Raw genomic sequence first — 25,789 nt, 5'->3', positions numbered from 1 at the left:
CAATAGAAGGGAGAATCGTTATTAATCAAACGCGCCGTCTGTGTTTCTAAATCCTTCGTCGCGGCAGAGGGGGCATTCCCTCTGCTCCCACCCGATTTTCAAATTGTCTCCGTGCCCATTGTCTGCCGGTAGGAACGACGGCAGCGCTCGGGGAGCAGGTACAGCGTCCCGCAGAACGCAGCACGGTTGAATCCCGCCAGGTTTTGGGAAACATTCCCGGCCCTTCCAGCGGGTCAAGGAAAAGGAGGTGGCCCGGGCGCCAAAGGCTGCTGCCAATGCAACTCGCAACTTTTGAAATCAATCCTTTTTGCATCATGCAACGGATGCCACCGCTCCTCGGGCTTGCAACCCCCCACCCCTCCCCCGAGACCAATCATTGCCGCGCTCGGGCCTGCACATCGCCCCCGCCCCCTTTCCCGGGCCGCACGCAGCCACCGAGCCGCTCCGGCCGCGGCCCGCCGCCTCTTAAAGGGAGGGAGCCGGCCCTTAAAGGCCCCTCGCGCGCGGCGCACGGCGGAGCGCGGCGGCCCTGGTTCCCGGCAGGGGCCCGCCGAGCCAGGCCGAGCCCCCGCGGCGCCCAGGCGCGGCCCGGGGCCCTCCCGCCCTCCGCGCCGCCGCCGGGAGAGGCCTTTTTATTCAGGCGACGCTTAAGGGAGCCCGGCCGCGCCCGGTGCATTGTGGGAGCGGCGGAGTCCCGTTCGCGGGAGGAGGCGGAGGGCGCAAAGCGAACCGGTAAGCGCCTGGCTCGGGGAGGGGGGGCGAGACACCAGGCTTAAAGGGGAATATTCGTCCGCAGGCCCAGGGCGGCCGTGCGGATCCCCCCGCGGGCCGCCCGGGCGCGCCGGGAGCCGTGCACGGCCGGCGCTCTGCAGCGCTGCCTGGAGAGGGGCCGAGCCAGGGCTTGGTGGGGCCGCTTTAAAAAAGAAGCACCGCCCGCGCCGCCGCCGCCGCCGCCGCGGCCGCCGCGCGGGGCCGGGGAAGGAGGGAGGGAGGAGAGGGCGGGGGAGGAGTGGAGGGGGAGGGCGGCGGCGGCGACGCAGGGGTTAATTTTTTCGCCTGCCGACATTTTTTTGTGCGGCTGCGGCCCGCGCGCGCCGCGAGAGAGCCCAGCCCGGTCCCCGGGGCGCGGCGCCTTCGGGCCCTCCCCGCCTCCCCCCCCGTCCGCGTGCGCCCTCTCTCCGGCCCCGCGGGCGCCTCCTGACGCCGGGCGCCCGGGCCCGCGAGCCCGAAGACCCGTCGCGGCTAGTGGGGCCGTGCGGGCCTCGCGCCCTCCTCGCGGCCTGGGCCGCGCGGTTCCCGCTGCCGCCGGGACAGAGAGCGGGCGGGCGGGCATGGCCCCGTCGGCCGCCCCGCTCCGCCTCCTCCTGGCCGCGCCGCACAAAGAACCCGGGCCCGGGTGCCCTTTCAAGGCGGCAGCCAGGGATTTAAGGTGTCCCCGAGCGCTGCTCTCCGCCACCCCGACGTGTGGTTCCCGCTGGGCACGCGCCCCTTGCGCCCACGTCGCCGCGTCCTCCCTGTTGTTTGTTTCCTGGGCTTGGGGAGCTTGGGGGAGGTAGGTACCGGGCCCGGGCTGCGCTCTTTCCCGCCCCCACTCACCGCGCTCCCCCAGCTCTGCGGCCCGCTTGGCGCCCTCGTTTGAAAAAACTAAAACGTGATGACTGGGAAAGAAAGGGTTAACCGTTGCTTTAAATATTCATGTCATTGTTTTAAAGGTGTAAACAGGCGGCTTTGGGGTTCTAGTGGACTGCATATTATGCAACACCCCCCCCCCCCCCGCCATTAATTACACCTTTCTGCAGGTCCCCCCCTCCCCCGCCGCCAGTCTCCAAAAAAGCACGAATTTTTTTTTTTTTAATTCAGATGTGTGTGATTTAGGTCCCTTATTCTATTTGGAATTTGGAAACTCCTGAGTGCCTTCCGGGCTTTAAGGTGTTTTAAACTTTTTGCCGTTAAAAATCTTGGAAGATTTAAAAGGAAGCTAGTCTCCTGAATTCCAGATTCCCTTCCCCGCCTTTATTTTTGGATAGGGATTGGAGGTAGGAAAATAACTGGATGCCTCGTGAGTTGGATTTTTTTTCTGCCCCGGGTAGGAGTGAGGCGGTGTTAAGTGCGAAGCATTTGGTGAGGAAAGGACTGTTGTTTTTGTTCCAAACCCTTCCAAGTCAAAGTGTTGCTGGACTTTCCCAGCTGTAAAATGGCTTCAGAATTCCCATGTCTGTAACTTGATTAGCCTTGCACCCTCCTTTTGCACAGGTGTTTTCTTGTACTGTCGGAAGGTTCACTTCTTCACAGTTGTAGGTTTCAAACCAAAATCATTGCTCACCCCAAACATGGTCTTGTAAAGACAGTTTGGATGACTGCCTGAACTCAGGCTTTGTGAGATTTATTTCAAATGAGTGATGTGCTTCCCAAGGGATCGAAAACTCTATAAATGGGAATTATGTTCTTAATCATGAATTTTATAGGGGAAACTGACCTTAAAACTTGGGGTGTCTGTTTTTCTGTACCCAATAAAGCATCAGTCTGGAAGTTTATAAACCCCGGGAGCGCAGGAAAGGTTTTCAATTAGCCCCAAGGCTTCAAACTTAGAAAGATTTGTTCCAGAAACTTCCAGTGGTACCCCAAACTATAAATGCTAGTGATTTAGTACATTTTATCACTTTAGATCTGCAATGAAACAGTAAGGAGCAGTAGTATATTTTGTCAGTGATTTTGTGTTTACTATTTAGTTGGGCAGCATTTGCTTTCTAGGAAATAGCACTGAATTAAAACATCAGAGAACTAACTTTCCACTGCTCTGTTGTAGAAAATGAACCTTGCTGTGTTTAGACAGGCTTCCTATTAGTTTTGGATTGTTTTGTGTACTTCTGACTCAGAATCAAAATCCATTTTTCTAAAACCAAATTTAGCATCATAAAGAATTTCATCAAATGCATATCCATCAACTTCCATTTCATCAGAAATGCCTGTTAGGTTTTTTATTTTTCTTTTAGATAGCAAAAGGTCTTCCTGAAAAGTCACTTTAGTCAGGGCATCTCATTTCTAAACCATAGTACTTCCTGGTTGATAGGTGAAGTGACTCGTTTTCCTGTAATGCCACCAGCTAGAAGAACGTTTGGGACTTTTTACTCAAGATGGCACTGTGTCCTATAAGCCAGCTGGCTCCTAGTTCTGTTTTCTTGGCTGCCCCTTGCAGCCACAATTATAACAACATAGATGCAGAACATGTCTCTAATGGTACAGTCACTTTTTAAGACTTACCCGGCTTATACATCATTGTGTCAAACCATTCTGGCCCCAGATAGCGTTTTCCTATGATACTGGTGATTTCAGCCCATTTCATGTTTACTTTTCACTGTCATATATTCACTTGATTCTTGGCAGGTACTGGTGAGAACTCAATGGTGTCTTTGTGTTTTGGTGCTACCCAGGTGGATCTATAAAGAAACCAGCTGCGTAGGAGAGGGAGGGGAGGAGCCCGGCCGTGAGGTGTGTGGGCCCAAGAACCATGTCTGCACGGGAGTCCTTTAACCCGGAAAGTTATGAATTGGACAAGAGTTTCCGGTTAACCAGATTCACTGAACTGAAGGGCACTGGCTGCAAAGTGCCCCAAGATGTCCTGCAGAAATTGCTGGAGTCCTTACAGGAGAACCACTTCCAAGAAGATGAGCAGTTTCTTGGAGCAGTTATGCCAAGACTTGGTATGTGAACCACTGTTTTCTTTCATATTTCCCGAGTAGAGCATCTTGGATGCATTGTTGACAGTGAGTCAAAAGCTGGAGTTCTCTTTTCCCATGTTGGCCTTTTAAAAAATTTTTTTTCTGCAAGAAGGATTCAGAGCAAAGCAATGATAACTTACCTTTTAACTTATTTGGAGGAACTATTTGAAAAGCATCAAGAAATGTGCTTTAACCATTTTTAAACTCTATATGATTGAGACAGCTGTTAACAGTAAAGGTATTTTTTATTAAATCAGATTAGGATAGTTAGTGGTTCCGCATTCTTGTATAGGACTGGGAGAGCAGTGACTGGGTTGGGGGGAACTCAGGGCTCCTCTGCAACAAGCATCACTAGAAACCTTCTAGGGAGAAGGGAGGAGAAAAGTGCTCCAGACACAGAAGGCGGAAACACTGGACTGGGTCTATACTTGACCCTAGCTTGACATCTGGACTTGCAAACTGTGTTTCCTTGACCCAGTTCCTGATGTCCTTAGTGGTTTACCCTTCCCCAAACACTGAGCTCAGAAAGAAAGTCTCAGCTACTGGGATGTCTGTTAGCTTCTGTGTGTGCTTTGTTCAGGGTGTGATGCAAGACTTGTGATCACTTTGCCTTTTGAGTGTTAGTTGTATATTCTAGGAGCTTGTGGATGTTTTGTGGTTACAGTGTGTGACTTGATCAGTTTTCCTGCATAAGGTTTTAATTGCATTTCTTTTTGCCTGTATATGATCACACTGTCTCATAACATTGGTTTTGAACCCAGGATACTCCTTTCTTTCCTGATTGTATAGAGCAAAGTTGCTTTGGGTGGGAGAGAGGAAAACTCACTTCCTGCACTCTCAGGGCCTGTAAGGGCTCCTAGGAGCTCAGTTAGAAAACTGCCCTTGGGAATTCCCTGGTGAATCTTGGCTAAGACTTCGAGCTTCCAATGCAAGGAGCCGGTGTTCAGTCCCTGGCCGGGGAACTAGATCGCACATGCCACAACTAAGACCCGGTGTAGCCAAATAAATTATAGAAAAAGAAAACTGTCCTCATCTATCTAATGTCTCCGTGTGGAAAAATACCATGTGAATGAGGTGGAGTGGATGTCAGCTTACTTGGCAAGGAATGAGAATATACTGAGAATATCTTTAGATAACTCTGTCTGGAAAAAATAAGCTACTGAATGGGCAACAACAAATGCAGTAAAAACCTCATGGATGGGACTTCCCTGATGGTCCAGTGGTTAAGAATCCCCATTGCAATGCCGGGGACAAAGGTTCAGTCCCTGGTGGGGGAACTAAGATCCCACATGCCTCGGATCAGCTAATCCTGCAGCCTACAATTACTGAGCAGGTGCGCTCTCGAGCCTGTGTGCCACAAGTACTGAAGCCGATGAGCTCTGGAGTCCACGCGTCGCAGCTAGAGAGTCCGTGCACTGCTCCGAAAGATCCTACGTGATGCAGTGAAGATTCTGAGTGCCGCAGTTAAGACCCAACACAGCCAAATAAGTAATTAAATTTAAAAAAAAAACAACTTCATGGATAAAGCAGTAATTCCCCTCTGTGACCGCCCTCTTAGACTTGCTGAGCACTCAGGCAGTTGGTCCTCCCAGCAGTCCTGTGGTGCTCAGGAAAGCTGGGTAGCCTGTTTCCTGTCACTCGGTGGGGTCAGAACTTGAAATCCACATTTTTCCATTCCTCTGCTCACCATACTGCTTGTCATCTGATTTTTCAGTCCAGACATGTTTGTGGGGAAAGGAGCTGCATCAGTTGTAACTCAGCAGTGACAGCAAGGGAACTGACCAGGAGAAAGAGATATAACTCTTCTTAACCCTCTTGAGCCTCAGTTTCCCCATCTGTAATATGGGCTACTAATACTTGTGGTTTGCAACTGTTCTGAGTACCAGAAATTATCTGTGTATGTGTGTGCGCCGTATCTGTACCCACATACATAATAACATACATGTTTTATGTATAATGTGTGTATGTTTACACATACGTCTGTTGGCGTGTTTTAAAATTTTTTCTAAAACTGTCATTCATATTTTCTGCAATCTAAGGATAAGCCATAACAGTTGTAAAAGATACACGGTTATTGTATTGTGACGAACTGTTATGGTAAGTATGTCTTGGAAGTTGGTATATGTGGGACTTCCGTGGTGGTCCAGTGGCTAAGACCCTGCCCAGGTTTGATCCCTGCTGAGGGAACTAGATCCCATGTACAGCAACTAAGACCCAGCTCAGCCAAATAAATTTTTAAAAAATTCTTTAAAAAAAAAAAACTTGGTACATCTGTTGCTGATGCTTAAGCTTTGTCTCATGTTGACGGCTGCTGGCTGTGGAGGTAGTATGATGATTTAGGTTGTTTTTTATTTACTTATTTTTAATTTTTTTTCTGGATGGTTTCAGTCTTGCTGAAGCCTTCTTCTAGAATTCCCCTTCAGCCACTGATCATTAAGGACACCCTGCTCTGTATTTGAGGCTTCCTCTCCTCTGGCATCTTCCTTTGTTCCCACCTACACTGTGCCTCTGTCCTGCTCTCTCTACTTGATGTACTCATTTTCAGAGCCCATGGCCCACCCTAGGCTCACCCTCTTTCTCTTCCTTTCTTGAAATTTGATAGGGGATTTGTAAACCAGTCACTACAGGCTAGTACTGTCCCAAAGAAAGGTGAGATGAGCCCCCTGTGTCATTTACATTTTTCTAGTACAGGTAGTTCTCATTAAAAAAGAAGAATCAGGGACTTCCCTGGTGGTCTAGTAGCTAAAACTTCTTGCTCCTAATGCAGGCGGCCTGGGTTCAATCCCTGAGGAATTAGATCCCACATGCCACAACTAAGCATTCACATTCTGCGACTGATGCTAAAGTTAAGACCCGGTACAGCCATATAAGTAAATAAATAGTTTTTAAAAATATATCAGGTGAATTTAATTTTATTGTATTTTAACTTAATATATAAAAATGTCATTTCAATGCATAATTAATATAAAACACTGCTAACGAGATGCTCGGAGATGGCAATGGCACCCCACTCCAGTACTCTTGCCTGGAAAAACCCATGGACGGAGGAGCCTGGTAGACTGCAGTCCATCGGGTTGCTACGAGTCGGATGTGACTGAGCAACTTCACTTTCACTTTTCACTTTCACACACTGGAGAAGGAAATGGCAACCCACTCCAGTGTTCTTGCCTTGAGAATCCCAGGGACGGGGGAGCCTGGTGGGCTGCCGTCTATGGGGTCACACAGGGTCGGACACGACTGAAGTGACTTAGCAAGCAAGCAAGCAGCGAGATGCTAGCTGAGATTTTTCTCAGGTCCAGGTGTTTAAAACTGAGTGTGTTTTACACTTGCAGCACGTGTCACTCTGGAATTGCCATATCTTACTGTGTGTGGCTGGCAGTTCTCATGTGGACAGCGCTAGACTCTCCTAAGTAAGCATGCAGTGGTGTCCTCGTGGAGAGAGGACACGTGGGTGATGGGAACTTCTTGTCAGCCCCAGGAGTGTGCTCAGGAGTCATGGTTCCCACTCTCTGATGCTGGATAGAGAGAGAAATTAACTGGTCTACAAATCAAGAAGATTGAGTTCAAGTTTAAGATTCCCATGCTGGTAAATATTTAAAACTAATTTTCAGCAACTCTTTTTTAGTGTCTCTTTCGATAGTCCTATAGTTTATATGAAAACCTAAAAGGAAACTCCCTCTTTTCCAAAGTAAATAGTAATGTGTTTGGAATACCCAGTTGTTGGAATGTTCAATTTCAGGAGAGTCATATGAGTTTAATTGTGGTTCTTGCCCTGTTTCCACTTGAGTGCTGCAGAGTAGCATTAGTGGGCATTTCTCTGCACATGCATCAAATGAGATGTACTGTCGCACACTTTCTGATCGCTGGTGATGAGTGTTCCATGGTCACAAATTTGTGAGGCTTGCCATTCTAAAACAAAATCCTCCATTCCCTAACTGGATCTTCCCACCAAGCGTTTCTGCTTTGCCATCTAGTGTGGTAATAAAAAAAATCAGCCTGCCATCACGGAGTGATGTTTTACTAAACTTGATTTTATTTCTGTGTCTTGACAGACTGCCCCTGGGACCCGGCCTGTCTGCGGGGGCAATTGTGAAAGCTCGCACATAATCCTGTCTGTAGGATACGGGTGTGATTTATTCTTGTTTCACTTGGGATTCTGGGTGAATCTACCTACTTCCTTGTACTTTGTCCTGATTTGTCCTTTGCCCATTGTGTTGCAAAGCTGAAATGCTTCCTAAGGGCCAGGGGGCATCCCCTTGAGAAACGTGTTGGGAAAGCCCTCCATTCAGGCAGGGGGCCAGTCTAAACTTGTAGTGTTTGCATTGCAAGTGATTTTTTTTTTTTTTTAAGAAATACGACCTACAGTAACTAGTCTTGACTGTTTCTAAACCAATTTCAGGAAAGGGGAATTATTTCTAAATAGTTCATCAGTTGTAAGATCCTGTGGGTGCCACAGTGCATGTGTGCATGCTTGATTGGAGTCGATGAATACTTGTTCCAGCTTTGTCCTTTTTCCTTTTTTGGTCATTTTTTAGTAAAATGTAGAATAGCATTTTATATGTGTAAAATATTTTACAGACTTTCTGTTGGAAAAACAGAATGATGCCCAACGATGTACTCTTGGCTAACAATGGAGAAGACAACCCAAGTTCCATCTGTGCTGTTCTCATCTTGACGGAAATTCTCTGTGGTGCCAATCACCTAACAGTAAAAGAAAGGAAAATTTCTCTGCAGGGCATCATTAGAGTCTCAGAATTGGACCATGTTGAAGTTGAGTCCTCATGACTAACAAGTTGTCTTCTCGTCTGCTATCTTAAGCTGGCTTTGTTTCACATTCATTTCAGTTAGACTCCTTGATAGGAAACACTGCTCTGTTGGCAGTGAGCAGTGCTCCGTAAGAGGCTTGTGCAGAGCCCCTCCTGTCAGAACACTGAAGGGACAGGATGACGCCTCTCCCTGTTGACTTCTGGCTGACCGCGACTCCCCTTTTTGCAGGCATCGGCATGGACACCTGTGTTATTCCTCTGAGGCACGGCGGCCTTTCCTTGGTTCAAACCACAGATTACATTTATCCCATCGTCGACGACCCTTACATGATGGTGAGTTTGACCCAACGTACTTTTCTATCTGCAACTGCTAACTCACTGGGTTTGGAGTGGTGGCTGGGTTTTGTATGTGCATGTGTGGGTTTTTTGTTTTTGTTCTGTACGAACTGTTGTTCCTCCTCCCACCGTGACTCTGCCACCGTGAGTCTGACTTGATTGCTCCCTTGCTCACACTTGGCACCATGTGTGAGGCAGGCGGGGCGGATGCGGGGTGTCCCCTGCTGCTCTCGTATCTGCGCACGTCTCTCTGCCAGAGCACCTGTTCAGTGTGTCTGTGGAATGATGTGTTACCAGTTTTCTCCTTTTGTTTCCTTGTCCATGTTTTTCTTTGACATTTGTAAACTCCGCTTTCCTGTGTTTCACTATCCTCTGTAATAGGACAGATCCTGCACGTCTCTGTCCAGAAATAGAGAGCTTAGCATCTCATCACGATGAACTTGACCATTGACCCTGACTCTGGTCACTCCTCTCGCCGTGTCTTCTTCCATAGGGTAGCCCGTGGGTCTCCCTGCTGATCATGCTCCACTTAGATACCCCCCGCCTTCTCATTGTGGGGTTGCTGCTAGCAGCCCCTCCATCTACCCAGCTGGACCCTTCCTTGCACCCTGGCAGCTCCTGGAGGAGCCGATGAAGAGATTGGGAACATCCTATCCGTAGGAAGTGCCAAAGGCCCCTCCTGGTGCCAAGGGCACTGGGAACAAGGCGAGGAGGGAGTGTTCACCGCTCAGGTTCCAAGACAGGCACACGGGCTCCCAGAAGCCCGTTTCATGCCCACACACCCAGCTGTCTGTCCTGGAAAGTAGTGCTCCCATGCACGCCATGCCCCTGGTGTCCTACCTGACTGGGGGCCCAGGTGGCTGGAACCAGAATGCATCCTCTGCCCGAATCTCGCTGAAGGACCTGAGAGCCCAGCAGAGAAGGGGCAGCACACCTCTGCAGCCTGGCCTGCGGTCGGCACCTCCCAGCATGCCGACCAGACTGCCCCTGTTGCCTCGTGAGTGAGTCCCAGAAGGTGATCCAGCCCCCTGCCAGCCTGCCCAGAAGTTGTAAGACAACATAACGATAAACGAGCAATGAAGTGGCCACTGGAAGTGATAGTAGCTTGCAGTTTGATTACCCTCATGTCAGAAGTAAAGTTTGTCATTTTCTCCTTTCCTGTTTAGAGAAAGGCAACTTTAAAAATTTTCTTCAGTCTCCGTCGGCAGTAGGAAATCTTTTATTACCACGTTTCTATTGAGTACTGGTTCAGAGTTCTTTAATAAAACCATATAGTTTACTGGGAAATGCCTCCCTTTTTCTTTAGAAAACAGTCTGGTTTCAGGGCTAGGTATTGTTCATTTCTTCCTTTTTTTTTTTTTTTTAAACCAAGATGATTTTCCTGTTTATCTTATACAGCTTTGGAAAGGAATCCAAAAATTTCTCCGAGTACATAAAACCTATCTTCTCTCTAACCAATAAAAGTTGGCCCTTTTTAAGAATCTGTTCAGGATAAGTGACTGTTCCCCCTTTCTTTAAGAAGGTTGTTTCCCAGCATTTCCACTCTGGCTCCTCTGCAACCATCTGCACCACGCCCACTTCTCTTCACCATCTCCCTGCTCTGGGTTCTGCACCTAAATAAATGGCAGGTTTCCCCTGATGTTTTAGAATGGCGAAGAACACAGAAATGCTCTGTGCTGTGCGAAGGAAAGGTGGTGGCAGGAACGTCTGAGCTTGGTTCTGTGGTGGAGGAAAGGCAGCGAGTGTGTGAGGCTCAGCCGCTGAGGCCCAGTCCTGGAAAGTCCCCTCCCGGTGCCTCTGGGCAGCCCAGCTCTCCGTGTCCGCCCCGGAAAGTCCCCTGGGGTCCCCACTCACATCTCCCTTCTCTTCCAGGGCAGGATAGCCTGCGCCAACGTCCTCAGTGACCTCTACGCCATGGGGGTCACGGAGTGCGACAACATGCTGATGCTCCTTGGAGTCAGTAATAAAATGACCGACAGGGTGAGTAGGAGCCTTCCAGCCCAGGGTGTGGCACCGAGGCCGTCACCCTTCTCTCTGGTCACTGGATGGTGACACCGACAGTGGTGGGGTCGGGGCGTCCCACTGTTCACATGCTCACCTGGCGGCATCTGTGGCCTCGCTGCCTGACCTGTTCTTTGACCGAGAGGTGAATTCCTGTTTAGATTATTTTTGACAGGTAATTGGTTTCATCCCCACCCCTTGCCACAGTTCGCCCTGTGCATAGAATTGAGCGTTCAGTAGGCCCTTGTCTGCCCCCACAATGTGCTCCTGGGCCTCTGCTTGGACACAGCTCTCTGGGGCAGACGTGGGGGTGCATGTGAGCTGGTCTTGGGTGGTTGAGGACCGTGGAGAGAGCCCATTCAGATGCAGGCAGCCCTGAACACCCAGCACATTTCCAGAGTTCACTTCTCTCATCCAAGCTCCATTCACAGTGTAACCTGCAACCTCTTCCAACTTGTGATAAAAGGGCTACAGAGTGAGCTGTTCCTACCTCTTTCTGTTACTCCCTGCCCCTTCTGGAAACTCTGGTTTTATGATCTTTTCTGGTTTATGATCTTTTAGTAACTTTAAGTGTATTGATTCTCTTTTCTGGGTTTTCAGCTGAATGATGTGACTTTTAATTTTCCTTTTAAACCCTAGGAAAGGGATAAAGTGATGCCCCTAATTATACAGGGTTTTAAAGATGCAGCAGAGGAGGCAGGAACGTCTGTAACGGGCGGCCAAACAGTGCTAAACCCCTGGATTGTTTTAGGAGGTGTGGCTACGACTGTCTGCCAGCCCAACGAGTTTATCATGTAAGTCATTTTTCGTTTCATGTCACCTGGCCTGGTTCGCTCCCCAAAATTTCACATGACGTAAAATTCAGTTTTTTAAAGTATACAATTTACTGGTTTTTAGTATTCACAGACTTATACAACCATCACCACTGTCCAATTCCAGAACATTTTCATCTCCTCAAAAGAAAACCTTATATTCATAGCAGCCACTCCTAACTCCCTCCTCCCCCACTCCCTGAAATCCACAAGTCTATTTCCTGTCTCGTGGATTTGCCTGTTTTGGACATTTCATATAAATGGGACCATGCAACAAGTGATGTTTTATGTCAGACTTCTTTCACTTAGCATGTTTTCAGGGTTCATCATGTTGCACGTGTGTTGGTACTTTATGGCTGAATAACAGACACTCCATTGTATTGGATAGACCACAGTGTGTTCATCCATTCATAGGTGACAGGCCTCTGGGTTATTTCCACCTGTTGTGAGTGATGCTGCTATGAACGTTCATGTGCAAGTTTTCTGTGTGGACATAGATATCAAAAAAGACAGTAAACAAGTCTTGGTGAGGTGTGGCGACATCGCAGACCTTGTCCATGGCTGTGGGGAATGTAAAATGGTGCAGCTGCTTTTGTTCCTCAGGTTCAGTAGTCACCACATGACCCAGTAATTCTTAGATACCGGCCCCTGGGAACTGGAATGTATGTCCACACAAAAAACTTGCACATGAATGTTTATGGCAGCATCACTCACTTGTTTACTGTCTTTTTTGATAATAGCTGTCTTAGTGGGTGTGAGATGATAGCTCAGTGGGTTTTGATTTGCATCTCCCTGATGGCTAATGCTAAGAGCATCTTTTCATGTGCCTTTGGGCCATTGGCAGGTCTTTGGAGAAGTTTCTCTCTTAACACAAGTTGTCACTTTTCGTGTTTGACATCTTATTAAGAAAACCACCTTGCCCTGTTCTCTGAAGGAATCAGAAGCTCTATTTGTGGAGTGGGTTTTGTGAACGGTTGCCAGGTCCACGTGCTTCACAATTCCAGAAGTGTGAAAGGGTGTGTCTGTGGGTTTTTAACCCACTTGGATGATTGTTGTCTAGTGTCGGGGGACCAGACAACTGTGTGGACAGTTCCTTGAACCAGGACAAGAAAGACATGAGTGCTAGTTGTGAGGGTACTTAGTGAGACAGGAGTTTTGTTCAGGGGGCAGTCTTTCTGTTTTTAGGGGTGCCTCTTTTTTTTTTTTTTTTTTTTTTGGTATTTGCCTTCTGTCTTTAAGACAGGGCCCAACCAGGGATCCTGTGTACCAAAGAAACTTACTGGTCATAACTCTGATTTGACACACTGATGCTAAAATCACCAGAACATTAGACCCATAGTCGAACAGCCTGAGAAATCCCACCTGCATCTCTGCTATATACGTGTTTGTAAAAAAGAAGGAACAGTGTTTGTTTCAGAATTCTTGTTGCCTCAGAACCCTGGTAGGTCTGTGTTGAAAAGTACAGGGCATGACTGAATCAGGGCCTGCTGATGTCTTTGAAGTCTAAGCAGTTTGCCTTTTGGGGAAACTAGTAAGTCATTGTCCTGAGTGTTGAAGTCATGGCCTCTTCACTTTTCATTTAATGTTTTGTTTTGTTCATCAGTCGTCCCAGTAGTAAATGGTAAAGCTCTGCTATCAATACATGGCAGTAGTTGGCTTAAATATGAGTGAGTGACTGCAAACACACATGTGGTCTTACCAGCCTTTTCTTTCTTTCGTTTGACCGATGATGAACTTATCTCCTTGGTTAATTTGATGAGAAACTGCCAGTGTTCTCTTCTTCAGGCCAGATAACGCAGTGCCAGGTGATGTGCTTGTACTGACAAAACCTTTGGGGACGCAAGTGGCCGTGGCCGTTCACCAGTGGCTGGATATTGTAAGTGACCTTCACCTCCTGGTGGCAGCAGTGTGTCTTCTAACATGAGCTCTTGGGGACTTCCCTGGTGGTCCTGTGGCTAAGACTCCATGCTCCCAGTGTAGGGGGCCCTGGGCTCGATCCCTGGTCAGGGAACTAGATCCCACATGCCCCAACTAGAGATGCTGCATGCTGCAACTAAAGATCTCATGTGCCACTAAGACCTGGCCAGGCAAATAAATACATAGATACTAAAAAAAAAAAAAAAAAAAAATTTTTTTTTCTTCTTTTAATGCACTCTTCTAGTTGTAGTACCAGAGAGTGTAGTGTCAATCTAGACCTTACAGAAATTCTGGGAGTTGTCCCTATTCTTTTATTAAATCCAAGTTTCATGTATCGAGTGCTTGAAGTAGGTAAGCCCCTCCTCAAGGTTCAGCAGTACTCCATAAAGAGAATTTGGGAAACAGTTGAGTTTATCTATTCATTAGTTGTTGAGCTGGCTGTATCTTATCACTGAAAATTAATACATAAGAGAATGTGTGCAAAGTTTGTTATTTGAGGTATAAATAAGGCCAGGCTTATTGACAAATTATTTTAGTCATGAGTTTTTTGGTCATTTCTGGTTGCTTGTTTTATCTTTTTAAGCTAATTAGTAAATCAGAACATTTTGATGATAAATCATCTCATGGAGAAAGCATCTAGAATATAAAGATATTTATCCTGAGTCACTTTTCTACTGCACTGTGATCAATCATTCTTCCTTTAAGACTTTCTTCACTGCCATAGCAACTTAGAAATGAATAATTGTGGTATATTCTCACATATCTCAGTGCTTTCAATGTCTACAGTTGACATCTGAAACCACTAGTCCTGAGAAACAATTGAAAAAGAGTAATTTTATGTTACTCATCAACCAGATAGATCTTAGCTTGACAAACAGCAGAGAAAATCTCTAAGGAGGCCATATTCTTTAGATATTTTTCCCTTCTCATTCAGCAATGATGGGGACATTTCCCATCTAGTATGACCACTTGTGAATCAGACCACAGGACTTTGCTTTTTACCAATTTCTTAAAGATGCTTAGAATTGAAAAAAAGCAAGTTTCAAAGACTAAGTAACAGTGTGATACCCTTTCATAAAGGTCGGAAGCAACCAGAGTATTGTTTGGGCATCTGTATGTATGAGGATACTGCTTTTCAAAAGGCAGGGAAATGACAAGTATAAAATTCAGAATCATCATTACCTCTCAGGGGGAGCTGGGGGGCAGGGAATAAGGGAGGTACACAGAGATAGACTTCCGTTGGGCGGTAGATTATTGAGTATTGCTAAAAATGAGTGAATTCATGAATGCTGACTATTAATGAACCACAACTCTATGTCATGAACCCAGCATTGTGATGCTAGGCTCTTTGATTATCAGACTGGGGAAGAAGAGGGAAGACAGTGGCATTTCAGAGGATGTGCTATGTGGTCACTCTCAACGTCATCGGAGCCAATGCTAATTTGAAGTTCTTTCCCATTTATTTGTCTCACGAGAGGACTTGATCCCAGAATTCAGAGAGAGTCAGTAAGAATATTAACACAGTTACACAGAAAACATGAAAAATGTGAGCCATCAGCTTACAAGGGGAGATGAAGAGGAGAGCCTAAGGACATTCACAGCTGTCCTGCTGGTTCACGTCTCCAGTAAACTGCAGTGTTGACCACAGAGGTGCGGCTGAGAGCAGAGAAGATGCCATGATGATACATCTAGCGGACACCTAAAATGATAATCACAGGGGTTGGGGCAGTGGGGAGTTAGAAAACTTAATTTTGTGTGCAGAATTAGATAAGTAAAACTCCTCAAGATGACTAAGGAAAAAAATAGGCTCTTTCAGTGGTTAGAAACAAAGATTGATCACATTTTTTCCTCTTTTCTCCCTCATCTGTGTTCCTGTCATCAGCCTGAGAAGTGGAATAAAATCAAGCTAGTGGTCACCCAGGAGGATGTGGAGCTGGCGTACCAGGAGGCGATGATGAACATGGCTAGGCTCAACAGGACAGGTACGGCCGGGCTCGGGTCAGCAAGCTTTCTGAGATGCAGGGTGGGAGCTATTTCAGGCTTTGTGGGCCACAGTCTCAGTTGCACTGTTTTTTTTTTTTTTTTTTTCTTCCTCATGACTCTTTTTAACATTGTTTAAAAAAAAAAAAAAACTTAGCTAGAGGAACTGGCCATCAGCCAGATTTGGCCAGTGACTATACAACCCCTTCTGTTGGTGCCTAGAGCCCTGGTGGGAATCCGAACACGTTGCATGTTCTTGACATAAGCGCAGGGTAAATGTGATTTGCCTTAGAGGAAAAAAAATCATGCTTATTATAGGAAAGTTTTTAGAAAATATAAAAAGGAAGGGAAAAACATTGTTCATAGTCCCACCACCCCAAAATAACTTCTGTTAATACTTTTATGTATTTTTCTAAGATTTTTATTGATGTTTGGTTGGTTGGTAGTTTACTTTTATCTTATCGTTGATGTTGTAAACTAATGGTTAGCATACATTTTACTTGTGTTTGGAATTTGGGGGGAGCAGGTCATGGAGTGGGATGCCAGATCTCAGTTCCCCAACCAGGGAGGGATCAAACCCATGCCCCCTGTAGTGGAATTGCAGAGTATTACCCACTGAACCACCAGGGAAGACCCTGGAATTTGCTTTTATTATTACTAAATTCTATTTTCCATATTATATAATTCTAATACACATGATTTTTAATGCTGGATGTTCTATCAGAACAATATGCTGTAACAAATTTGCCTTTTGCCTACTTTTGAACAATTTATTTTGAAATCAAATTTTTCTATAACTTTTTTCCTGCATTCCAAGAGTATTTCTTTGGCTCTATTCCAAATTAATTTGAATTGTAATTATTTAATTCTTTGTTTTCTGATATTCTCATCACTTACAACCAAGGCTTTTCATTCCTACTTTTCCTGTGCCATGTTTAAGAAGTCTTTTTTTTTTTTTGTCTTTCAAATTAAGTAGTTTAACAGTTAGAAGGTGATTTGTAATGGATTTATTTTTACTTATATTTGTGCATTTAAGATTCTCCTTTACTTAAGTTTTAGACATTCTTGATAGGGATATAGCAGAAAACTTACGGAGGCGTCTTTGGTCGTATGTAGCAAAATTAAGAGTATGTTTATTTTGACCCAGAATTCCCACTTCCGTGAGTCTATCCCAAAGCTACAGTGGCCAAAATATGAAATAACATGTGTACAACACTATTCATTGAAGCATTATTTATAATTGTAAAAGAAGGGTGCAATCTAAAGGTCCATCACTAGGTGGCTGACTGGGATTATTTAGTCTCCATGCAGAGTGGACTACTATACCCTATAAAAAGGAATGAGAGAGCTTTATTACCAGGAAGCTATATGTAGGATACGGCCAGTGAAAAAAGCAAAGGACAGAGCATATATGTAGTATGCTACATTTTGTGTGTTCATAAATAAATATGAGGCAATAATACTTGTTTTAACAGTGGAAAAATAAATCATTAACAAAAATTATTACATATACAAGAGAACAGGGAGGAAGCAGACCCTCTGAACATGCTTTGTTTCATAAGTTCAACTTGGAAATAAATGTTTTGTGTATTTTTCTGTACTTAAACGAAAAGAGCATATTTTATGAATCCAAACCAAATTTTTTAAGGTTGTCCAACATATGTCTAAGCTAGTGGCAAAATGACGTGAAGAAGAATTATTTCAAATCTCTTTGAACCTGGTATTTTCTGGGTACATCCCTAAGACAAAAACCCACAAAAATATTTCATTGTCAGTGGGTTTGTGTTTGTGAGAATGTTGTATATTGAGATAAATAAGTGAATGTAGTTAGGAACAAAGACTTCAGAGAGAAATAAGAAGATCAAAGAAGCTAAATTAATTAAAAACTGTCATCTTTAATTTTGAATTATCGGTGTGAACTCAGGATTATTTTTTTTCTCTGAAAATGTTGATTTCTGAACCTGTTGAAAAGGCCGAGAAGCAATAATAACCAGCAAGGGTGAAGTCTTAGTGCCCCGAGTCGGAAAGTTACTGTTTTCCACTAAAAAGTACCAGGACTCCCTGTGGAAATGACAGGTTCCAGCTCTGGGACAGGAAGTATGGAAGATAAGCTTGATTTCCTGTGCCTGGAAGGGGCGATGGTGTCACATCCCCACAATGTCAAGGGGCTCCCACTTGTCATAGGGGTGGAGGGTACAGTTTGAATATCAAAGACAAGAGGGACCATATCAAGTATCTCAACAAATGATAATTAAAACTTTTTGGTCACCAACTTGTTCTGAAATAAAAGTGGTCATCCTCTTATTTTACCTGTCTTGTATGGGGTGAATTTCAGGGAAACCATATTTTCTAAAATAATTCTTTATCGAAGTCACATCTAATAAATACAGGAAGACTGGTTGAATTGCAGAAGTTGCCATTTTTGCTGTCCCCTTGGTTAAATGAACCTCAACACCAAACATCAGTGGCTGCTAAAAGCTTTTGGTGAAAGGTTTGTGTTGATGATATTACCCCCCCATCACCCATGAAGGATTCTTGCCAGAAAAAAAAAATGAACCTCAGTCTCTTCGAGCCTTGGTCCTAAACACCAGTACAGGAAATAGGGAAGATGGTAGCACATGCCCGCATCAGAGAAGATCCCCAAATCCAGAATGGAGGAGATGCTTCAGGAAAAAGTGGCTCAGTTTCTACAAATAAATGACACTGAGAGGGAACTGTTATGAAGTTTCAGAGCAATCAAATGTAGTGTGCGTTTTGTTGGTATGATAATGATATCGTGGCTATGTTACAAGTTTTTTATCTTTTAGAGGCACACACAGAAATGCTGATAGCTGAAGGGATACGACTGGGGTTGGCCTTAAAGTTTCCTATTGCACCTCTCACATCCCCCAACAAGTTGGCAGGAAAAGATGAGACCCCAGCAGATCAATGGTAATGCTTGAGGCTGGGTGTTGTTAGGTATGTGGAAGTTCACTGTGGTGTGCTCCTCTCTCTGCTTCTGTGTTTCATTGAAATTTTTGTAATAAAAATTAGCAACAGTCATTCCCTATAAGAGAAGAAGTGGTGACCGATACCTTAAAAGTAGAACCCCTTTCCCTTAGTGGCTCAGGAGGTAAAGAGTCTGCCTGCAGTGCAGGAGACCTGGTTCCATCCCTGGGTCAGTGAGGTCCCCTGGAGAAGGAGTGGCCACCCACTCCAGTGTTCTTGCCTGGAGAATTCCATGCACAGAGGAGCCTGGCAGGTTACAGTCCACGGGGTCACAGAGAGTCAGACGTGACTCAGTGCCTGACACACACTTCCTGACTGTAGGATTCGGTGTGTCCGCTTGTCTGCTCTGGTCCTCAGAGCTTGTCTGGGACGGCCCTGGGAAGAGCTGCAGTGTAGGTCACGGCTTTGTTGAGTGCCCTTGACTGCCCACTGTGCCAGGTGCAGGTAGGTGTGTTAACAGGACGGCCTGTTCTCAGTGTTGCTTAGCTAGCACTATGAACCAGAATAGGGTCAGCTCTTCACTCAGCATGTGTTGTTGAGGATATACCTAAGTAAAAGATTCAAGTCTAAGGAAAGATAAAAGAGAGGTTTTATGTACTTGTGCTTAGCCGCTAAGTTGTGGCCGACTCTTTGGGACCCCATGGACTGCAGCCTGCCACGCTCCTCTGTCTGGGATTTCGCAGCGAAGAATACTGGAGTGGGTAGCCATTCCCTTCTCCAGGGGATCTTCCTGACCCAGCGATCGAACCCAGGTCTCCTGCATTGCAGGTAGATTCTTTACTTTCTAAGCCACCAGGGAAGCCCAAAGGGAGAAAATGTATATCAAAAAGAAGGTCTTTCCTAGTGGTGTAGTGGGTAAGAATTCACCAAGCCAATGCAGGGGACACAGGTTCAGTCCCCAGTCTTGGAAAATTCCTCATGCCATGGAGCAACTAAGCCTGCATGCCACAACTCCTGAAGCCCACACGCCCTAGAGTCAGTGCTCTGCAACAAGAGAAGCCACTGCAGTGAGAAGCCTGAGCGCAACAACGAAGACCTAGTGCAGCCAAAAAGAAGAGAAAATGTTTACCCCAGAGCACTTCTGTAAGCATAGGGCATGTTTCATTTCATGAGAAAGACGTTTAGTTCTTAAAAATTAGCAATTCAGTTACTCCCCCCACCCCCAAATGAAATACATAGGTGTGACTCTGAAAACATGTCTGAGCTCTGTATGAGGAAAACTATAAAACTGATGAAACAAATTAAAGATGTAAATAAATGGAGGTATTCCATGCAAATGGATAGAACTCAGTATTGTCAAGATGTCAGTTCTTCCCAACTATGGGTATAATGCAATACCAGTTGCAGTTCTAGCAAGTTATTTTGTGAGTATCAGCAAACTGATTCTGAAGTTTATATGGAAAAGCAATGGACCCAGAACAGCCAACACAGTGTTGAGGTTGGAAGAATGACACCTCCTGACTTCAAGACTTCATATAAAACTGCATGGGATGGAGAGGGAGGTGGGAGGGGGGATCAGGAAGGGGAACACATGTAAATCCATGGCTGATTCATGTCAATGTATGGCAAAAACCACTACAATATTAAAAAAAAAAAAAAAAAACAAATCTAATTGGAGAATAATTGTAAAATAAAATAAAAATAATAAACCAAATCTAATTGGAGAATAATTGTAAAATTAAAAAAAAAACTGCAGACATCAAGACAGTGTGTTGTTGGTTTAAAAAGAGATCAATGGAATAGAATAGAAAGCTGAGAAATGGGCCCGCGTAAGTATAGTTGAACTGATTTTTGACAAAGGAACAAAGGTAATTCAAAGGAGAAGGATAAATCTTTTAAACAAATGGTTCTTGAAAAATTAGACATCCATAGGTAAAAAATAAATCTGGACACAGGTCTTAAAACCATCATAAAAATAAACTCAAAATGGATTGTAGACCTAAAAGTAAAATGCAAACCTGCTAAACTCCTAGAAGATGGCATAGGAAAAAACTTGGGTGATCTTGAGTTTGATGATAGCTACTGAGATAACACCAGAAGCACAATCCATAAAAGAAAAAATGGACAACTTGGACTTAATTAATATAAAAAACTTCTCTATAGAAGAGACTGAGGATGAAAAGACAAGCCACAGATTGAAAGAAAATCTTTACAGAACACATGTGACAGAGGACTGGTATCCAGGATTTTCAAAGAACTCTTAAAACCCAACAATAATAAAATCCAATTAAAAAATGGGGGGGGAAGATCTGAATAGATACCTCACCAAAGAAGATATACTGATGGCAAATAATTACGTGAGAAGATGCGCCACATCATATGTCATTAGGGAATTGCACATCTACTGGAATAGCTAAAGTCAGTACCAAATGTTGGTGAGGGTGTGGAGCAACCCATTGCTGGTGGGAATGCAAAATGGTACAGCTGCTTTTTTTTTTTTTCCTTAACTTTATTTATTTTTTTTTCCATTTATTTTTATTAGTTGGAGGCTAATTACTTTACAGTATTGTAGCGGTTTTTGCCATAAATTGACATGAGTCAGCCATGGATTTACATGTGTTCCCCATCCCGATCTCCCCTCCCGCCTCCCTCTCCATCCCATCCCTCTGGGTCTTCCCAGTGCACCAGCCCTGAGCACTTGTCTCATGCACGTCAATATTTGTCGTAGGTTTATTCAAAATTGCCAAAACTTGGAAGTAGTTGGTAAATATATAAATTTATATTTATATAAATTAAATATAAATATTAAAGTCCTTCAGTAGATGGTAAATATATAAATAAACTGGTCCATCTAAACAGTGGAGTATTACTCAGTACTGAAGAGAAGTGAGCTATCAAGACATGGAGGAGCCTTAAGGACACATGACTAAGTGAAAGGTATCAATCCAAAAAGAGCAAATACTGTATAATTCCAACTCTGACCTTGTAGAAAAGGCAAAAACGATGGAGAAAGTTGACAGATCAGGGGTTGAAGGAATGGGTGAGAAGGTGGACCTTGGGATTTCCAGGGAAGTGAAAATACTCTGTTTGATACTCTAATGAGTGGATACACAGTTCACACAGCTGCTGCACACATAGACATCAAGGGTGAAGCCCAGTGTAAACTGTGAACTGGAGCTAACAGGAACGTGTGGGTGCTGGCCTGTCATGGCAGCACTCTGGTGCTGGCTCTTCCTGCGGGAGGGACGGGTGGGGCAGGGACAGTACAGCAACTTTCTGCTAAATTTTCTGTAAACCTAAGACTATTCTAAAAGATAAAATGTTAATTTTTTAAATTAAAGAATAAAAGATTAACCTTTCAGATACCAGGAATGTACCTTGAATTTAGATCAGACAGTCTTAAAAGGTCTTGTTCTTTGATTTTAGGAGAGCATGACAGGTTTATCTTCCGTTGAGGTAGCATTTCCTCTCTACAGATAGTTTACTAGGGCTTTACTGTTGGTTGAACCTGCTGTTCTGAGTGATTCAAAATGAACTACAAAACCAACTTTCAGAATTTCACTCCAGGTTCTACCGATCTTTAAAATCCAGCTTTCGTCATTCCTGTATGCTGTCTTCCTGACGATTTGGCAGTTTTGAGACTGAAGCGTCTCTAAGATTTTGAGTTGAGGAGGGGTGTTTTCTAGGAGTCTGTTCAGGATACCATATGTCAAAGGCTTCTCTGTTCTTTGGCAGCGGCAGGACTCATGCACACGTTCAACGCCCACGCGGCTACTGACATTACGGGCTTCGGGATTCTGGGCCACGCACAGAACCTGGCCAAACAGCAGAGGAACGAGGTATCCTTTGTGATTCACAACCTTCCCGTCCTGGCCAAGATGGCAGCTGTGAGCAAGGCCTGCGGAAACATGTTTGGGCTCATGCATGGGACCTGCCCAGAGACATCAGGTACCAGGGCCCTGGCCCGGGTCAGGGGTTAACGCTGGTGAGGCCAGCGGGACCTCCCCGAGGAGGCGGAAGCCAGGTCTGGGAGCAGGGCCCCAGGGTGTGAGGTCTTGGCTGGGAGGATCTTCAGCCTGCCGCCCTCTGCCACGGTGTCTCCGGCCATCCGTCCTGTGATAAGCAGCGCTGTTTTCAGTCCATTGTTTGTGTGTTTGGTGATGGGATGGGCAAAAGGGAGGATACAGGGAAAATAGGTCATCACTCAGTTTCCATTGGAAACTGAAGAAATAGCCAGTGTATCCATAGGTTACATTGACGAGGCTGTATTTTTTCCTTGCAGAAGTCTAAAATTGCTGTTTTAAGAATGAAATAGTACATGATATCTCCAAGTTACCATTTTTCTTTTTGTCCCTTTTTTTTTCCTTTACCTGGACTCTGTTTCATCCTTTCAGTTCCATCCCCCACCTGTACCTTCCCTCCCCCTAGTTTCTCTTACTTCTGTTATTCTTCCTCTATAACTCAGTAACTGTTTCCCTGTCCTAGTAAAGGAGTTGAAACATCTGGGAATTAAGTAAAGTTCCCATGCCTAGACTGAAGCCCTAGGTAGTCAATGTGAGGTGAGCCTGGTCATGAGAAATTCTGACCCCTGGAGGCTAAGACCAGGAAGCCCCACCCAGGCACCAGCCCTGGGGGCGGGGATGGGGGGGTCATCTCAGATGGGCCTCTCAGCCATAGAGAGGACCCTGCCACTTCCTGAGCTCAAAATTAGGAAATCCACTCCCTCAAAGTATGCTCCAAGAGGGAGCTGGGCTATTGGAAGAACAGCACCTGCTGCCTGGCAGGTGTGGAATCAGTGTGAATAAACTAATGAATACTCCTAATACAGTCTGTCTCTATTAAAAAATGGGAAGTTTCTCATTTTTTGTAAAAGGTCATATATATTTTTTTCCCAATTGTGTTTCTTCTACTTACAAATACATGAAATTATTCTGGCCGAGCTACTCGGGATTTATTTTCACATATTTTGTATTTTTCTGTTTTGAAGTTAATGACAGAGCCAGTGACAGAACCTAGATACTTTGAGGCACACACACTTTTATGGCCTTAGTTTTTAAATTTAAAAAAAAAAAAAAAAATGAAAAGCCTTTTTTGGTAAACTGAGGACTCCATGTAGAGAATCAGATTGAAAATGAAAAGATCTCTTTTGTTAATCCTTACAGTGTTGCCTGGGAAAGATTGGCACCACATACCTTACTGCGCCTCAGACACTTCACTCCTACACAGCATCAGATGATTCACAAGGAGGGTGTTTTCATGACTTAAAGTTTGTTGTTGTGTGTGTTTTGAAATATAGTAGGAGTTGAGCAGGGAATCACTTAGTGACTCCACAGTGCAGTCTGTGGAATAAACGCAGGCAGTGCAGACCTCTTGTGGGGAGACAGCGGCATCACTGCTAACCGTGTTCCTTTTTTCTTCTTTCCCTTTTGCCAGGCGGCCTCCTGATCTGTCTACCACGTGAGCAAGCAGCTCGATTCTGCGCAGAGATCAAGTCCCCCAAGTATGGTGAAGGCCACCAAGCATGGATTATTGGGATCGTGGAGAAGGGTAACCGCACAGCCAGGATCATAGACAAGCCCCGGATCATTGAGGTCGCACCGCAGGTGGCCACCCAGAATGTGAACCCCACGCCCGGTGCCACCTCGTAATCTAGGCCAAGGCAGCTGTGTGGTTTTGTTTTTAAATAGCTCTATTTCCTTTATCATCATTTCAATTAAAGACTATAAACAACAACGAAAAATCTCATTGTGTCTACACATCTGGTGACCTTAGGTCGATTTGTGAGTGGATGCAATTAATCAAATAAAATCCATTGCCTTTTTTTCCCGTTACATTAACTGAAGATGCACCTAATCTTGAGGCAGCTTCTGAGTTGAGAATTATATTGTTATCCAATACTGTTGATTCATTTTGAATCTTTAGACACTTATCTCTTGCCGAGTAGGCTCTTTTTAAAGGTGCTTTCACGTAGCACAGACATTACCTGTCGTAGTGTCATAGCAGTTTGTGTCTTTTCATTTTATGTATATTTATCATTATCGGCCTGATCCTTTTTGAAGTGTCTGGAATGGTATTCTGGTGGTATTCTGGAAAGACAGGCTTGGTGAGGGAGTGACACAGCAGTGTCCCAATAGCAAGAGGGTTGCATGAGTCCTTCTAGTCTTCTAATTCAAGAGCATCTCTTAGACCCAAGAGTGCATTCAGCTAAACCAGGCAAGTGCTTAACTCTGCATGGAAAGCACTTTGAAGACAAAAAAGAAATGTTCTTTCTTTCCTTTTTTTGTAGCCTTCCTAATACTTGCAGTAGTATCATTAACTGTTTTCTTTATTGATAGCAAAAAAGGACACTTTTTGCAATGTAATTAGATGTTCAATAGCACAGCAAGGAATTGCCTCTGAAAGGGGGTTCATGTATAATACTCATTTACAAGTCAGCATATAATTAACTACACAAATAATTTTTAAATATAATCAATAATAAAGACTGTTCTGTGGATAGTCGTGTTTAATACATTTTATATTTTGTATAGTGATTTCAGACCTTTTGTTTCCTTAAAATCCAGCTGTGTTTAGCCTGATTCTTAGCATTATTTTGTCCTTTGCGCCAGTACTTTTCCGTGCACGCTTCCTGTGATCTGTGTGGAAACCTGCATTGGCCAACCATGCAGCTTGAACGTCAACTTGTTATTCAGATAAATATTTAATTTTTTTTATTGCTCTTGTATAATCAGATGCCCCATTTAGTATTATTTTAGAAGCATCAAGAGGGTTTTGGCTAAAATACAATTTATTGGGGGAAAACTAGATTTTAGTTTTATAAAACTTTTAAGTCTTTCACGGGACCTATATTTTCTTGAATTAAATTTTGTAGTTCTAGAACAAATAGGTGATCTAAAAAGGTGTTTATCTGTGTTCGTTAAAAACAGAGGCTTCCTTTTATTTTCACCTACTGAACCAGTAGGAGAGGCTCCTCTCCTCACGTGTCACACTGTCCCCGCATGTCCCACCGCCCGCTTCTGAGCGCTTCCTGCCTACAGGCACCAAAGTCGAGAATGGCTCAACTTCTTGCCAAAGGAAACCACCACGCGGGAGCAAAGCCCTGGAAGAGGCTCTACCGTGGACACGTCCTCCTCCAGGAGCCAAAGCGCAGCCTCTTCGCACATGTTACTGGAACTCAAGCCATTAACTTCAGTGTGTAGAACCAAGGGGCTGCAGCAGAACTGAAATTAACTGGACATTGGGTAGGGACTGATGACCATGTCGGTTCTCAGAAGCTACAAACTGGTGGTCTGCAAAATAAAATGTGTTGGAAACCTCTGAGTGAGATGAA

At 44.7% G+C, this 25,789-nt stretch overlaps 1 protein-coding gene across 2 annotated transcripts; it reads left to right on the top strand.

Annotated features, from left to right (window-relative positions):
* Positions 1 to 602: 602 nt before the first annotated feature.
* SEPHS1 (selenophosphate synthetase 1) lies at positions 603 to 25,789 on the top strand. Of its 2 annotated transcripts, none has more exons than XM_061126241.1 (9): positions 603 to 732; positions 3,432 to 3,701; positions 8,715 to 8,818; positions 10,694 to 10,801; positions 11,462 to 11,616; positions 13,420 to 13,510; positions 15,434 to 15,533; positions 22,195 to 22,407; positions 23,893 to 25,789. In XM_061126241.1, exons 2-9 carry the CDS (start codon positions 3,509 to 3,511, stop codon positions 24,105 to 24,107), a joined length of 1,179 nt encoding a protein of 392 aa, XP_060982224.1. In that variant the 5' UTR covers positions 603 to 732; positions 3,432 to 3,508; the 3' UTR covers positions 24,108 to 25,789. The 2 variants fall into 2 exon arrangements, with proteins under 2 accessions (XP_060982224.1, XP_060982225.1); XM_061126242.1 differs by lacking the exon at positions 603 to 732 and adding an exon at positions 1,373 to 1,552.

This window comes from Dama dama, chromosome 23 (genome assembly GCF_033118175.1).
Source record: "Dama dama isolate Ldn47 chromosome 23, ASM3311817v1, whole genome shotgun sequence".
Taxonomy (NCBI): domain Eukaryota; kingdom Metazoa; phylum Chordata; class Mammalia; order Artiodactyla; family Cervidae; genus Dama; species Dama dama.
The sequence above is the reverse complement of the archived record's forward strand: the minus strand, read 5'-3'. Positions and strand labels throughout refer to the sequence as shown.

Excerpts from the sequence above, each read along its gene's own strand:
- SEPHS1 (XM_061126241.1), top strand. The coding sequence starts at position 3,509 with ATGTCTGCACGGGAGTCCTTTAACCCGGAAAGTTATGAATTGGACAAG. Across the intron at positions 10,802-11,461 it reads GTAATAAAATGACCGACAGG|GAAAGGGATAAAGTGATGCC; the intron begins GTGAGTAGGAGC and ends TTTAAACCCTAG. Across the intron at positions 15,534-22,194 it reads GGCTAGGCTCAACAGGACAG|CGGCAGGACTCATGCACACG; the intron begins GTACGGCCGGGC and ends GTTCTTTGGCAG.